This window comes from Hesperophylax consimilis, chromosome 20 (genome assembly GCF_061612785.1).
Source record: "Hesperophylax consimilis isolate HC1 chromosome 20, BYU_Hcon_1.0, whole genome shotgun sequence".
NCBI classification, from domain to species: domain Eukaryota; kingdom Metazoa; phylum Arthropoda; class Insecta; order Trichoptera; family Limnephilidae; genus Hesperophylax; species Hesperophylax consimilis.
This window is the reverse complement of record NC_142855.1, coordinates 10,737,512-10,754,109: the sequence shown is the minus strand read 5'-3', so window position 1 is coordinate 10,754,109 and position 16,598 is coordinate 10,737,512. Positions and strand designations below refer to the sequence as shown.

General features: G+C 39.0%; 1 protein-coding gene across 2 annotated transcripts in view; it reads left to right on the top strand.

Moving 5' to 3' along the window:
• Slik (Sterile20-like kinase) overlaps positions 1-16,598 on the top strand; it is a 116,848-nt gene that overhangs the window by 35,578 nt on the left and 64,672 nt on the right. For both annotated transcript variants that reach the window (XM_089643846.1, XM_089643845.1), the window contains exons 5-8: positions 5,895-6,093; positions 6,590-6,720; positions 6,850-7,029; positions 8,012-8,155. In XM_089643846.1, coding sequence (XP_089499972.1) covers positions 5,895-6,093; positions 6,590-6,720; positions 6,850-7,029; positions 8,012-8,155 — 654 coding nt within the window. The remainder of the gene's footprint in view (positions 1-5,894; positions 6,094-6,589; positions 6,721-6,849; positions 7,030-8,011; positions 8,156-16,598) is intronic.

Below are 16,598 nucleotides of genomic sequence, written 5' to 3'. Positions count from 1 at the left end.
TTTGAAACACAACCAGTGTCGCCTATTCACATAAAAACCTTCTCCTAAAACTCCTAGGTCCTAAATAATTGACAGTGATATTGATCATATTAGATAACTAGCGCACACTCATAACAATCACAGGAGAAGGTGAATTCTAGTCAGTAAATAACGCTTTCTTTAAAATGGATAAAGCGCAGGCCCTTAAATCACGAAATCCAACTTTTCTGTCAAGATTAACAACCCTAAGAAATTTAAACTAAAGAGATACAGAAAAAAATTCTATTATTACAGGTAGGGTGACGCAAGGTTCTGTGCTGTCACCAACGCTGTTTTTGTTTTTTTTACATTAGCCTCTTACAGGTCGCCATGTCATCTTTGGGGATGCTTTATTGAGGGGATTTTTAGGGAAAAGAACGAGAAGAAGTTCTGGGAAGGAAAATGTATGAGATGTGTTTAGGAATCTGGTCAATGTGTGGACTTATGAATCAATCTCTCCCGATGCGTTGCAAGGCGATGCGTCGAGATAGTCTGGCTTAAAAGGTCTCCCACGACCAGTCTCTCCGATCCAGGTGGGCAAACCTAGAACTCACCCCGTGAACCCGGGCACCCCCGCTAAGTCACCAAACGTAGCGAACCACTCTGGGTGACCTATGGCAGGAGTGTTGGTTACGCAATAAATGGTTTCCGGGGCGGCGGTACCCACAACCGCCTCGCTGACGATAGTACCGTTCAAGATGGTTATCTTCCTAAAGTCCCCTTCCACTTATGAATGGATTTGGGACTTGAAGCGGTCTGATTAGACGAAGGAAGAATGGCGGAATCCCCAATGTAACAAGATTTGATGTCCCAAATTGCACTCTCATTGACATTCATACATTTACAAGATCAAAGAAACTGCATGTATTTGAATATACAATCAATGAAATTATTCTCCAACACCTAAACCAAATCAAAGATCTAGGAGTTATTACGACAGGAAACTAACTTTTCACCAACACATCGATGATTTAATAAGCAGAGCATACAGGCTAATAACTGGCCCAATTAAATTTGTTTGTACCAGAATCTCACTCTCGAGTACGTCATCACAATCTTCTATACACGGTGTCCGGAAACTCGTAGTACAAGCGGGAAACTGGAGAATCTACACCACATGGGGAACCCAAAAAAACATAAATTTTTTTGATTTGAGCATTTTCAAAAAAAAAAAAAACCAAAAAAAAATATTTTTCGGCTATTTTAGGGTTAAAGTTTTTTCTGGTGTTTAGGGTTGAATAACAGATGTTTTAACCCTGCAGAGCAGAAATATTTTATGATTACACCGGGTTAAATGAAGGGTGATTTCAAAATAATGCTTCAAATCCGAGTTTCTTCATCTGTTTTACTTTCAAATAGTTTTAATTAGTTGGGTACTTTGATCTTCAGTAATAATTTATAAGAATTTGATTAAAAAAAAAAAAATAAAAAAAAAATCAACTTCAAACTCGATTTACTCGATAACGAAAGCTCAAATAAAAAAAAAAAATACTACAAAATCGACTCCAAATGTGATGTAGACTCACCAGTTTCCCGCTTGTACTACGAGTTTCCGGACACCCTATATAGTAGAGCAAGCCGCACTAATTTATTTATGAACTCACCTGTGGGGAGAGTTACGTGCTTTTTGAATGCGGTAGATACAAAAATAGATTTATTTTTTGTGTCCTATAGCGCATTTGCGAGATTTTTGGAATTGCATATACACTGCATAAATGGTACAATTATAACGTCTTAGGCTATATTACCTGTAATTGTTATAAATAAATGTACAAATTATATAAATAAATAAATAAATTTGTCGCGGCAAGCTAGTAGTAAGTTCTAAAACATCAATATGTGAAACGCGCATCGCATTTGGAACTTACGAGGTAAGCGGCGAAAGCACGCCGATCTTCTTGTGGCCGGGAAGATTCTCGATTCTACCAGGCACGAGTGTTTATTGTCAGTTTTTAGCACTCAGTCAGTCAAATATGATTTAAGATTTTCACAACCAAAAGTATTTTTGCTATTTGTTTTTGGGTTGTTATGCCGTGTTGCGCTTACTCCTTCTTTAGCCAACATTTCGGACAGCATTGCAGTGTCCATCATCAGGGCAGATGTGTTATTGGCAGATGTGTTACACAGTCAGTCAGTCCTATTCAAGCATCTAGCTACGACTGAGGCGGCTGGTTGGCTCGTCACCGCGCACCCTACGTACAAGCGTTCCCTGCGTTGCCAGTGCTGCGTCTCACCAGGTTCACCGTCCCTTCGGCACACCTTCTCACTGGCGCACCTGGTCTTCATCTCCAGTGCTGAACATCACTAACGAGTTAGGTCTCCGCCCGCAATGACGTAGAGTCACCGACTTCACCCCCGTTCATCTCCACTTCATCTGGTGTTGACCATCGACTTATCTCTACACTGACCTAAATAACGCTGTGATGCTGCTACTCAACCTCTTTCATTCGCCTCACCTTACCATTCCCAAACATTGAAAGAAAGAAAAATTAATTATTTGCTTAATATGTATATATTGGGTAAATGAATCACATTCAAAATAAGTAACAGGCTCCAACTGTTATCAAAAGATAACATATATTACGTCTGTCCGTAAATGTGACCACATCCTGTCAGAGTGATAGGGAAAAACATGTTCCAACAGTCCGTGAGTCCGTGACTTGTTCCATTCACTTGCGCGTCACTCCTTTCTCCGCTCTACATTTCAAAACCGTTCAAACGAGTCATTTTCTTAACTAACTAACTAACCATTAACAAAACTCTCGCTTGAACAGACTGTGTAATAATTACAGTAACATCATTTCAAAGGTGGACATTTTAAATCGCGAGCTTAATATATATAAAAAATCAACGTTTTTACTAACTAACTATCCATCACGCCGTTTCTCCGCACGGGTAGGCAGAGAAGACGGACTAATTCACATTCATACATCGTCTAGTACATAATCTTCTATTCTGACTCTTGACATGGCCCGACTCAAGTATCTGATTCACTTGATCGTGCCATGTCTTCCTCGGGCGTCCCCCACTTCTGCTACCATCCACATTTGCATCGTATATCCTACTCAAACTCCTTTCTTCGCTCATTCGCTCACATCAGCCTTGCACTCTTTGCGGACTTCCACATTTCTTACACGATCAAACATGGTTTTACCACATATACGCCTCAGGGATCTCATTTCAACAGCATTCAATCTACTTTCATACTTTCTCTGCCAGTTCCATGCCTCACTTCCATACATCAGGGTAGGTACCAGCACTCCATTGTAGACTGCTGCATATTATGGTGACACTCCATGAATGGAGTTACCTGCATTTCCCCTTGTTTCAATATCTCTGTCAGCCTTCCCATCTCTCTAGAACATACTTCCTAAATACACAAACTCATCCACCTGCTCCAAGTATTCCTCAGCAACAACTATATTGCACACTGTTTTCGTACTCTCTCTTTCAAATACCATGACTTTAGACTTACTTACATTCATCATTAACTCATTCTTCATACACACTTCGTTCATCCTAGATCTTCCATACAATTAGCAATCAGCATACAGCAGGCAACATACTTTCAGATTACTCAAATTCGCGCCCAATCCCACCTCTTTCAATACTTGCATACATTTATTCTTTTTTACTATAATACATATATTTTTATTTACAGTTTTGAATGCTGTAGAAGTGAAATTCATGCATGATCATGTGAGAAATGTGAAGATCCGCAAAGGAATGCTAGGCTGACGTAAGATTAAGAAAGGGACGCTTAGATGGTTTGGGCGTGTAGTGCCAATGAACGAATAAGGGATTGTAAGGAGAATTTTACCTAGTGTTCTTCAATGTTAAATGCTGGTAATCTTAATAATAAAAAAACGTACAGGATACTAGTCATCGGTGACGTCACAGATTACGTCCATAGATTCGATGCGTTTTTTGGAGACCCGATTAATTACAATTTTGAAAATTATTTTAACTGTTAAAACTAAGGATGAGTTGTTTCGGAGAATTTGAACAATTCATCAAATATCAATGTTCATTTTCAAGTTCTGTGAAAGTCCTATTCAAGTTCTGCTATTATATCATAATAGACTAGTTGCTTGACAGAACTAAACTAAAAACAGAACTTCAAAAAGTCTTTCACAGAGCTTGAAAGTGGATGTTGAAATTTGATGAATTGTTCGAATTCTCCGAAACAAACCCGTCCTAAATATATAGCTGCAGTGCACCTCAAGGAAGTACTGATTTCACTGGACTACAAATGTAGCCAGACAATTGTAACAATAGGGGTTAAGTTAGAAGGTGTTAACCTTTAGAATGCTACGCGTCGCAAAAGCGCCGCGATCGTTTGTATCGAAAATTGCAGCGCAGCGCAGAAGCACTGCGAGTTTCAGTGTGTTTTTGGTGCTCCGCAGGAGTGGACGTACGCTAACCTCGCGCGTAATTTGTAACGAGAGTGCATTCTTATACATGTAAAGAAAAATATAATTTTCTTTAATTCAAGGTAATGCCGAGCTTGTCTCGTCATTGTGGCTGTGTGTGTCGTAGACTGTCACTGGCTGGATGTGCGCCACAGTACCTACACAGTCGACTCGATATTTCGTAATCTATGGTTTAAGACATAGTAAAAATAATCTATGGGTTGTGACAAGGCAGATTGATGGGAATAATTTCAATAATTGGTAATTGCTATCGTGATTGTGATTATGGAATTGACATAACAATTAATAACATTAAATGTCGTTTCTTTCCTTACAGGTAATGTTTTGTTACTGAATGCTTTTCTTTATGTAAATCTTGTGAGATTAACAAAATAAACCTCTACTTTCCTTACCGAGAAACTCAATTTTGTTTTAATTGATTCTGTCGTTCAAATAACAAGGAAAATATCATTATATACATTTAAAAATAACATTTTTTTCTGTTTCGTTATATATTTAATAAAAAATAACCATGTCACGTGATATAATTTCGAACGTGAAAGCTAGCACATGAAAATGTTTTGATGTGTTCATTCAGAGAGAAACAAAGAAAGGGAATTTTGAATATGAAAAGATCAAGAAAAAGAAAGGGAATTTTGAATACGAAAAGGTGAAACCAAGCATGATTGATGACTACAACAAATATATGGGAGGTGTGGACGGATCTGACAAAATGTTGTACGTGTATTTGGACGAGCGAAGAACCCTAAAATATTGGAAAAAAGTAGTTTTCAACATTTTTGGAAGAATGGTGCTCAACTCTTATATTTTGTATGTTTCCAATACTACCGAGAAAAAAATGCCCGGCTCCAATTCACGTCGAATTATTGAGGATCTCAAAAAGGAGTGGATGAATCATAAAAATAGCGTGTCAACACAACCATCTTCATCATACAAAAAATTAGCGCTGGAAAAATTACCGTTACGCCAGTGCGCGGTGTTTAGCAACAGAGGGAGTGGGATAAAGCGATGCGTTATTTGCGTTCGCTGTAGGAAAGGCCTACACGCTATTTGTGCGGCAAAACATAATTGTTGATTATTTTTTTTAGATTTTTTATTTTCAAAACTAAATAAAATACAATAATATTGATATTTTATGTTTATTTTTTCATATTCATATCAATAAACATTTTTTCTTTATAATGCAAAAAGAATTAATAAAATTGATTGATATTTGTCTAAATTAGAGTGTTAAATTTGACACCATTATTTTTTCCTCTAAATTAATCAATATGTGTATAGCAATTTACATTTATATTTGGAAAAATTGATTAGCACTAAAACGGTTAATTGATTTAAAAAAATGTACTGCAGTTCATTACAGTACCAATGCTGACTGACTTATCGCTAAACGAAGCTATGTAAAGATAACCAATTGCTGATGGTAATGTTGCGGTGTTCCAGATGCTGATTGAGTACTGCGACGGGGGCGCTCTGGACTCCATCATGGCGGAGCTGGAGAAGGGGCTGAGCGAGTCGCAGATCGCCTACGTCTGCCAGCAGATGTGCCGTGGGCTGGCGTTCCTGCACGAGGCCAAGGTCATCCACCGCGACCTCAAGGCGGGCAACGTGCTGCTCACCATGTCTGGAGGCGTCAAACTTGGTATGCTTCACACTACCTTCCGTGACTTGTTCCAGTCTTCCATGACTTGTTTCCTGTTATCAATGACTTGAATCGTCTGCTCAACGACTTGTATCATGTTCTCCATGACTTGTATCATCTTCTCTGTGGCTTGCAGCTAGTTGTCTGTGAATTATATCATCTTCTACATAACATGTAGCAAATTGTCCATGACTTGTATCATGTTATACATGACTTGTAGCAACTTATTGATGACTTGTAGCAAGTTATTGATGACTTGTATCACATTCTACGTAACTTGTAGCGAACTTTCCATGACTTTTAAGAAGTTTCAGAGGCTTTGAAAGTTCTCCATGTCTTGGAGAAAGTTGTCTATGACTTGTGTCACGTTTTCCATGAATTTTCAGCATCAAAAATGCAATGTGACTTCTACTACACACCTTGCGCTCATAAAAGACCTTTCCTTAAGGAGTGCGAAATATATTTCACAAGTTATTTACTTCCTGTTTGTTTGCAGCGGACTTTGGCGTGTCAGCCAAGAACAAGTCAACACTTCAGAAGCACGACACATTCATCGGCACGCCGTATTGGATGGCGCCCGAGGTGGTGCTGTGTGAGACCTTTAGGGACAACCCCTACGACTTTAAGGTGAGTCTATCACAGACAGACAGAGATCTGGAGGCATTTGTATATCTTGGTCAGTTTCATAGTAGCGCTACATTGCTGTGTTACTGTGCTGCGAGATGACTAAACTAATCTGTTTGTTTGATTCTCCAGGTGGACATCTGGTCTCTGGGTATAACGCTCATAGAGCTGGCGCAGACGGAGCCGCCCAACCACGAGATGACCCCCATGCGCGTTCTGCTGAAGATACAGAAGTCGGAGCCGCCCACCCTGGACCAGCCCTCGCGCTGGAGCCAGCACTTCAATCAGTTCATCGCCCGGGCGCTGGTCAAGGTTACATATTTTACAATATAACTTAGTATAACCGAGGAGTGAAATCTTCTGCACGGGAGATTACGTAGAGGGCATTCTGGGCGGCTGATTGAGGGAGACCTTTCGACCTCTTCAGCAGGACTCTTACGTCTGTCATTCCTGGACACACTGACCCCCAGATTCCTACCCACCCCTCATAACTTTTCCTTCCTAGAACTTCCTCTCCTTGCTTCTCTCTCCACACAGCATCCCCAAAGATGACATACTTCCTGAGGGGAATTATTTTCGTCAGGGCCTCCTGTGTGATGATGTAAAAAAAAAACAATTTTTTATTTTTTTTATTTTTTTATTTTTATATGAACTCCACACAGGAGGCCCTGAAGAAAATAATTTCCCTTAGGGCCTATGTCATCTTTGAGGATGCTGTGTGGAGGGTCTTTTTGTGGAGAGGAAGGAGTGAACATGGGTCTTGAAGAGTCCCATGTTGTAGGAGGGAGGAAACACAGAGGCCGGCAGTTCGTTCCACAGCCGAGCTGTTGAACTTCAGAACGAATCGTAGAAGCGACCCGTTCTCATGTGACAAATGTCAACCGTGTACAAATGTTGGGCGCGCGTTTGGCGTGTATCCCGACTACGCACCGGTGCCGAAGGGATCTATGACGCTAGTTCCTCAGAGCATCTTCCATTGTAATACCGATAGAACAAGGACAGCATACCTACCTGACGCCTGTGCTCTAAAGATTGCAGTCCGTTTGTTAAGATTGGGGAATCTATCAAACGGACCGCCCGTTTTTGAACAGAGTCAAGGGTTTTTTTCAGGTATTTTGAGATGGCTGCCAAATTCGAGAGTAGGGCGCACTTGCGATTTGTACAGGGTCAGCAGTTGTGTACTATTAAAGTATCTGCGGGCCCTGTACAGTACGCCCAGCTTCTGAGAGGCCGACTTTACTCTGGCTTTGTTGGTTCAGATTACAGAGACTTTATTGCATATTCATTTTGACAGGATCCAACGCACAGGCCGACCGCCGAAGACCTCCTGAAGCACCCGTTTGTAGCCGGGGAGCTGGACTCCAAGTCGCTCCGAGACCTGCTGCTGGAGTACCGGGCCGAGGTGGTGGAAGAGGAGCTCCTGGATGACGATACTGAGGTAGGCCACTCCGCTGTTCCGCATGTCCGTGATTTCGTCTGGTATAAGGCTAAAACTTTTGTATTCAATTAAAAAGTATTATAGATTCTTAACAGATAACACAATGAATACACAAAATAAAAATAGGCATTTCACTATCTCTGATTATGTTCTGACTAAGCACTAATCCGCGGATTAGTCATTTTTTCGTTTTCACTATATCTGAATAACGCTAACGCTCGGGTTAAAGTTCGATTTGACTAATCAGTGCTCGAACCTCACGTTAGGCGCTATTCCTCGAATCAAAGATGGCGTCAAAACATTCCGAGTTTGACAGCGGAGAAGTGAGTCGAATTTTGTTGCGAAATATTATGGATACCGAGGTTTTTGATTTACAGAAGCAGGTGAAAGGGCGGCGATGCGAAGGCCGCGAGTTTTAAGAGCTCTAATGAATTTGAATGCTTGTATGATCCATCCTGAATTATTTGATTGTGTTCAAAATAAGAAACAATGTATTAATTCGACACGAATCTATCTAAAATGACCTGATAATCAACATAACATGCACACTTTGCGGTGTGCGGACTGTGGCGGGAAACTTGTCAATTGGCGTTGACGCTAGCATTCCATAGACATTGCGGCAAAACATGACAGGCGTTGCAGTAGATGGGGTAACTGCAAACATTTTGCGATGTTGCCAGACTATTTGGAGTGTTATCTATCCGGAAGCTCGGCAACAATGGTGAAACGGTCGCCGTTGAATAACGAAGTTATTCTGATCTTTAAAGCCAGCCAACGGCTAGCTAGTCAGATATTTAGCCCGATATAGTGAAATACCCCCTAAGGCTAATTTGTTCACTTTTGGAAACAGCTCATATAATCTTATAAAAATTCTTGTGTCTTCACTAAATCTCCTATATCACAGCTTCAGTGTTTTGGTGCTTAGTGCCTATTTTTATTTTGTGTATTCATTGTATTATTTGTTCTGTTTGGTGTCAGAATATATTATGGTGGCGGAATTTGATAATAATGTTATGTCAGTATTGTTGCGTTAGTGATGTGCAACCGGGAATATTCTAAAATGAGGTTGTCTCGTAATTTGTTTGGTTTCGATGAAAATGTATTATAATTGAGGAGTTGATAACGACAGTTTAGTTTTTAAAAATCTCCCACAATGACCGAGTTATGAGCTTTCAAAATGTACTTGGTCAAAACATAGTCAATGTGTCGTCTAGTCGAGACATGATTCATGATTGGAATGGCAGTGCTGCAGTATTCCTTGACATCACACGCTTAAGGTGGAAACACACCGAGTCGATGGTACCCAGGTCAACACAACGCAACGCGTGTGACCACGTGACAAGTGGTCTCTAGCTCTTAAGTACAGGCGCGTCTGCCGATTTTACTTTTATGTGTTTTACTTGTAAGCTGAAGCAATTCAGCTGTCGAAATAAACATTCATATATATACCAAATAAACTGTAGATGCATAGATAATACCACTCGTAGAAGTGAAATCAACTCGTTTGAGGCGTGACGCCACCCCCTCCATCTTACACGTCCCACGCTGATCTGGACAGCCCAGATCGGTGCAACAATGGAAGCGTTGGTTTGCGTTGCATCTAACATGTGTGTTTCCAAAGCAGAGGTTCCCAAAGTGGTCTATATGGACCCCCAGTCTATGTCAGTTAGAAAAAAATTTGGGGGTCCACGAGATTCAAATGGGGGTACATACGATGGGACCCCCATTTACCTCAAGTCACCATTTCCGTAAATGACACAATAGAGCCAACACAAATATAATAGACTGAGAAATTACTTATTTGATATTTGCATTTTTATATTTCGTAAAGTTGTTAATTGAGGTTTATAAATAGAGTCTATGTTCCTTTTCTTGTCAGAATTAATATATTCAAGCAAAACATTGCACATTGGAAGCCGCGAATTTTCCTAGTTCCCAACTTGTCTTTGAAAAACGTCTAAGGTAATATAATGACACATCTTCGGATCTACCGGATCTGCCCTGATGATGGACACTGCAACGATGTCCGAAACGTCGGCTAAAGGAGTTAGCGCAACACGGCATAACACCCCAAAAACAAACAACAAAAATGCTTTTGGCCGTGAAAATCTAAAAACTTACCTAATATAATGACGTTCAACATTTAAATGTACTTTCCACAGACTTCAAAACTAAGTTTGAGAACATTTTAACTATCGAAATGAAACGTTGAAGAATCGGAAAACATGTGACAAGAAGAAATGACCGGAATAAGCACTGACAAAGAACTTAAGGGGCAGTTCTGTAGGGCCAACTACAGAAAGAAATTCCCGTTGCTTATCCTGCTTCATTTTCATTTGGTGTAATACCTCACAAGGGCGCCCCTGTCTGCACAATGTAAAGACAGAGCAACTATACCGCCGCCCGGTTGTTGGGCAGGCAAGGGAAGGGAATTTTTTTACTAAAAAAATTAATGATTATCACATGGGACGTTAATAGTTTTAGGAAAATTCAATATTTGTCAGGCAGGGGGTCTACGGAAAAAAATATATTTGGCAAGTGGTCTACGAGGCAAAAAAGTTTGGGAACCTCTGTTCTAAAGCATTTAAAATGTATGGATTGTATTTGGTTCAGATAAAAATATTTCTTCCTTTATCGGCCGGCCGCAAATATCCACATTTTGACAACATGTCTTCGATTCCAATGGCTATTTTCCAATAATTCTAAAAGTTCTGTCGTTAACGTGCTCTAATTAATATGATACATTTGTAAATGACGTGATCTAACAACCTCACTGGTTAGTCTGGCGATTTCAACATATTCTTGAGAATTCCCAAAACTGAATTCCCTATATTTTACACATCACGTATGAATGAATGCATGCGGCAGCGCGACAGACTCCCAAGGCTTGTACCCGGAAGGTTGCGACGGGTTCGAAACCTGGCGCATATTTGCGCACGTTCCAGAGTGGTATTATCTATGCATCGCGCTTTTGAAAGATCATCATTCAGAATCGAAAGGTTCGAATATGAAAATTGAAAAGAAAAAATCTGAATTGCGCTGACCGTCGATTTGATGAATTAAATGTAACGAAGTCTTAAAAGCCTAACCTAAATATTGCTTGACCATGTTGTTTATTCATCGACAGTATGAAACCTTACTAATACCTCTGCATACTAACAATATATACAGTATTCTCTCAATAATTCGCCGCTTGATTATCGCTAATAATCCGTAAATAATTATAATCTGCCGTTATCTTTGCGAGTTGAAAGCACAAAATCAAGCTCTATAATTGGTCGGTATTGATCGCTTGCCTAGGCTCGAGCGCCAAGTACACCGACAGGTTGGTTTATCTCATTCGTACTACACACTCGGTTAATGTACCACCGTCTAGCTTGCTAGAGCTGACCATTTAACCACTCACCGGGGCTCGTTATTGTTGCTTTATAACATTTCCGTTAGTCCTTTGTGAATTCATGTGTTACCAAAGATATTAGAAGAACGAGATGTGCTATGAGCAGTTCATACTGTGTGGAATTGTTTTGCCCAGTGTCGCCGGTTTTGTTCACCAATACTACTGCACACCTTCGCTTACGCTAAGGTATCCACACTAATACATAGAACAGATTTCTGTGCGTACACGTCCCGATACCGTTCAAAGTACCCTAATTAGGTAGTACTCCGCCTACGGTCCGGCGGCCAACATAGCATATCTCGTTCTTCTAATATCTTTGTGTGTTACCGTCCATTTCGTTCTGCCACATTTTAATATGTTTACAAAATACTTCTCGCAAATGTAAACAAAAAATTGAAATTTTTGCGAAAGATCGAAAGCGACAGTGTTGGTTTGTTTTCTTTCTTCTTGCATATTTTGTATGTATGTACTATAATCTGCCGCTTTCGGTAGTTGGACGACACTTTGCCCGTTTTTGGGGTGGCGGATTAGCGAGAGAGTACTGTATATAATATTGTACTATTAATTAGATATGATATTATTATGTATTGAACTAACACGTGTGTTTTGTGCTTTTTTCACGCTACCAACTAACCGCCTGTCTTCGCGATGCCTTCTGCTTTTGCATCTCTCTAATCGTAAATAACTACAGAAGCTTAAGTTGAGTCAGAGATGCGGAAGCAAGAGACAAAGCAAGAAACTAAATAAAGGACAGTATCAAAGGATTGGTTAGTACCGATATTGTGTTTACGCTAAGTGTATAAACTGCCCGGCAAGTGGAAGATGAACCAGCGGCTCCCAACCCATTAAACATACCCTCGATTTACCAGAGTTTTGTACTTGGACGGCTTAGCGAAAAGTAGCTTATTTGGAAAGTAACTAGGCTAATACACAACATGGACGAAAGCAGCTTGGCCGAAAAGTAGCTCAGTTGCAAAGTAACTAGGCTAATACACAACATGGACCAAAGCAGCTTGGCCGAAAAGTAGCTCAGTTGCAAAGTAACTAGGCTAATACACAACATGGACCAAAGCAGCTTGGCCGAAAAGTAGCTCAGTTGCAAAGTAACTAGGCTAATACACAACATGGACCAAAGCAGCTTGGCCGAAAAGTAGCTCAGTTGCAAAGTAACTAGGCTAATACACAACATGGACCAAAGCAGCTTGGCCGAAAAGTAGCTCAGTTGCAAAGTAACTAGACTAATACATAACATGGACCAAAGCAGCTTGGCCGAAAAGTAGCTCAGTTGCAAAGTAACTTAGCTGGAACACAACTTAGACAGAGAGCAGCTTGGCTGAAAAGTAACTTGGCTGATACACGACTTAAGATGGAAAGCAGCTTGGCCAAAAGTAGCTTAGTGTAAAAGTAGTTGGCTGATACACGACTTAGATCGAAAGCAGCTTGGCCAAAAAGTAGCTTAGTGTAAAAGTAACTTGGCTGATACACGACTTAAGATGGAAAGCAGCTTGGTCGGAAAGTAGCATAGCCGAACAGTAGCTTAGCGGCCCAGCAGAAAAGCGGCTAACTGAAAAGTACTTAAGTTGGAAAGTGACTTAGACGGATTAGCTGGATTGCGGCTTAGAAAGAAAGCAGCTTAGCTGAAAAACGGCTGAACCGGGAAATCTTTTTAACGATAAATTGAGCCGTATTATTGTTTTCTTTTCTATACTTAACTGTTTTTTTTTGTAGATTATTTTTGTGTCCAAATAATCCTATAACTTTAAAATTGCTTACCGGGCAGTTTTTACATGTCACCCCTAAAATAGTATAAATTAGATTTAGTTCATTCTTAGCGAACACACTACATAATTATAATATTAATTTATTTATGATACATTATTTCATACTGTTTTTCCTTTCATTTCAATTCTATTATCTCCAGTTTTTAGGTTGTTTTGCCATGCTGCGATTCCTCCCTCTTTAGTTAATCTTACGGACAGCGTTACCCTGTCCATCACTGCACATCAGGCCGGATGTTAAGATTGTGATGAAGTGTGCGTTTGCGCATGTAGAAGTTGAATTACGGAGGCAATTGAAATTTTAAAAAAATTCCCCATTAATATTAATAGTCGACAGGGTACTTGACGGTTACACCAAAACTAAACACCGAAAACCACATTAATTTAAACAAAAATTAAATTAAGAAATACCATCCCTAAGAAGATTAATCCCTCACGCCTTTGGCATATTCTGTCGGATGGTTGGATTATTTCCGCTTTGCAATAAAATCCAAATAAATGGAATATTTCTGAACGCATCCGAAAACTAAAAACTGCTTTTGAAAGGTGTTGAAATCAGCTTTCAAATTTTATTATTGGAAATAAACATTATTTTTGAAATATAAAATTTTTTAATGCAAAGGTTCACCTTACGTTTTTTCTAAATAAAATTACCGATAATGAAAAAAAATAAACATACCCACATATTTTATTAGACGAATGTATTATAAACATTATTGTCGTCTCATGTTTTCACACGTTTCATGTGATAATACTTGTGGTTGGAACCTATGGTTTTACAGAGGTGTGCAAAAAAAAAATTTCCATGATTATCTTTTAGATTTGAATATAAAGCGTACTGTTTTTTTCTTTCTAACACCGTTTAGATGATATTTCTCACCTTGACGGTAAGGGAAACACAACCATTTAAATGAGACCTATATATGCCGTTCCCAAAACTGAACAAATTAGGCTGAGAGGTGCTAACACGTGCAGTAACTCAGTGCCATTTTTACATGCATAAATACGCACTTCAACGCATTCCCCGTTGATGAACAGTGTAACGATGTCCGATCCCTTGGCTAAAGAATGAGAAAGCGCAACACGGCGTAATAACCTAAAAATTTATCACGATAATCCTTTTGGCCATGAAATTCTTAAATCATATCATGTTAATTAATATTGTTTCAATTTAATATACAGGGTGTATCGGCACGTACCCGACAAACTTTAACCGGCTATTCCTTAGCACATTTGGAGTGAAAAATGTTATTGACACTTTGCTGTCCGGTAACATTTTTTTTTGATTAAAAACAAAAATAAAATAAAAAATCCACACTTCGTCACTGTCTTTGGCATTGTTTCTCGTGTTCAACAGCTGTTATTAGCAAGTGTGTCAAAAAGCTTCCTCGCTCTTTCATACACATTTAATAATAATAGTTAAAAATGAGACAAATGGTGCCATGCCATTTCGTTGTGAACGTATATTGCCAAATGGGTTTTCAAACTTTGACAAAGGATAAAACATTGGTGACATGTGGTGAAAATATGAATAGTGTCCACAACATTTTTTACTCCAAATGTGCTAAGGAATAGCTGGTTAAAGTTTGTCGGGTACGTGCCGATACACCCTGTATATATACCAAATTGTGTTGACTGACTTCCCGTCCAGAGGTTGAACGCCACTACATTAACTGCTCTTTCATTTCTTTCGTTACCAGGTTATACACAATGTCAACTGATCAATCTATATCACAAAAAAAACATCAACGGGTTAAAAAAATTTGAAACTGGCTTTACGCTTCGCCACACTTTAAAAGACAATAAAAACCTGATATTAATATCGCCCAAATGATTTTTTTAAAATTTTGCATGTAATATTTCTAGTTCGAATTTACTAGAAAATGAAAGCAAAAATATTAGAAAATTGACTCAAAACATGATGTAGATTCATCAGTTTTCTGCTTGTGCCATTAGTTTCCGGACATCGTGTATAAATCTGATAGATTATGTATTTACTGTGTTGCTTTTAATAATATTATTACTATTGCCTGTAACGCTTCTTTGGTACAACTAACGATTGTATATAATTGATTCTGTTTTTACGTGGGGGATAAGTTATACAAAATAAGAAAATGTGACATTGATTCTTTTGTATGAAAATCACTCCAGAATATCGTAAAATGAACCTCGTCTCTATTTATTCCTACACTATTATTGGGTACCGTTTGCACGAGGGGAGAATTCATCTAGAGTTATAATTAATAAGAATGAATATTACCGTTATTTGGTGGCTGGGTTATTTCTAGACAGGGTACAAACAGATTTGATTGTTGACCTTTTTTTTAACTCATTCCCTTCAATATCCCCTCGCAAAGACTCAGAAATAATGAACTGCTCTTCCTCAACCATCATTCGACAAATTATGGATATTATTCACCATTGTCCAGAAACTCAAGTCAAAACCTTAACCTTTTTTGGGATAAGTCTGAATGATTTTTGCCAGTCGCTAAACAAGTGACGGAATATTAAGTGTCCTGTGGTCCTGACCCACGGCGTATTCTTGACTTGATTCGACTTGTCACTTTATTTTCTTATATTATATCTGCCTTATGTCTTTGCTTTCATGTACCTTTGTCTACTCCTGTATTTTTCTTTTTACTTTATTCGTGTTATTATTTTGTAATTTGGACGATGTCCGTTAATAAATAAATAGATGTCGGATTCGAAAACTTGCTTCTTTTTCCAAGATGTCGCGCAGTGTTACCGTTTTTACATTTCTATAAATGGTTTGGTGAGTGGCGAGCTCGTGACTTTTGGGTGTACTAGAGTGCTAATATTACAAAAAATGGCATTATTGATGTAAACAACGACATCAATAATGCCATTTTTTTTTCCCTTATGAGTTACCTTATATACATTTTTATAAATGGTTTGGTAACCTCTTATTTCAAAAGCAGGTAAAAACAAATTTTACTGTTAACCTTTCAAATGCCGGATTCGTAACTTGCTTCTTTTTCAAAGATAACACGCAGCGTTCCCGTAAATTACATTTTTATGAATTGTTTGGTGGCCGTGTTATTTTATAATTTGATTTTGACCATTCGAATGCCGGGTGGAGTAGCCATTATGCCAGTAGATGGTTTGTTTTGTGATTGTTATTTTAAAATGGTGTAAAAACAGAATAGAGTGTATGTGGGTCGCGTGACGGACGGAACGCAGGTTAAGCACCGCCTAACCCCAATCTTGTGTGCTCTTTGAATTGCATGCGGCCAATCTGACCAGCCTC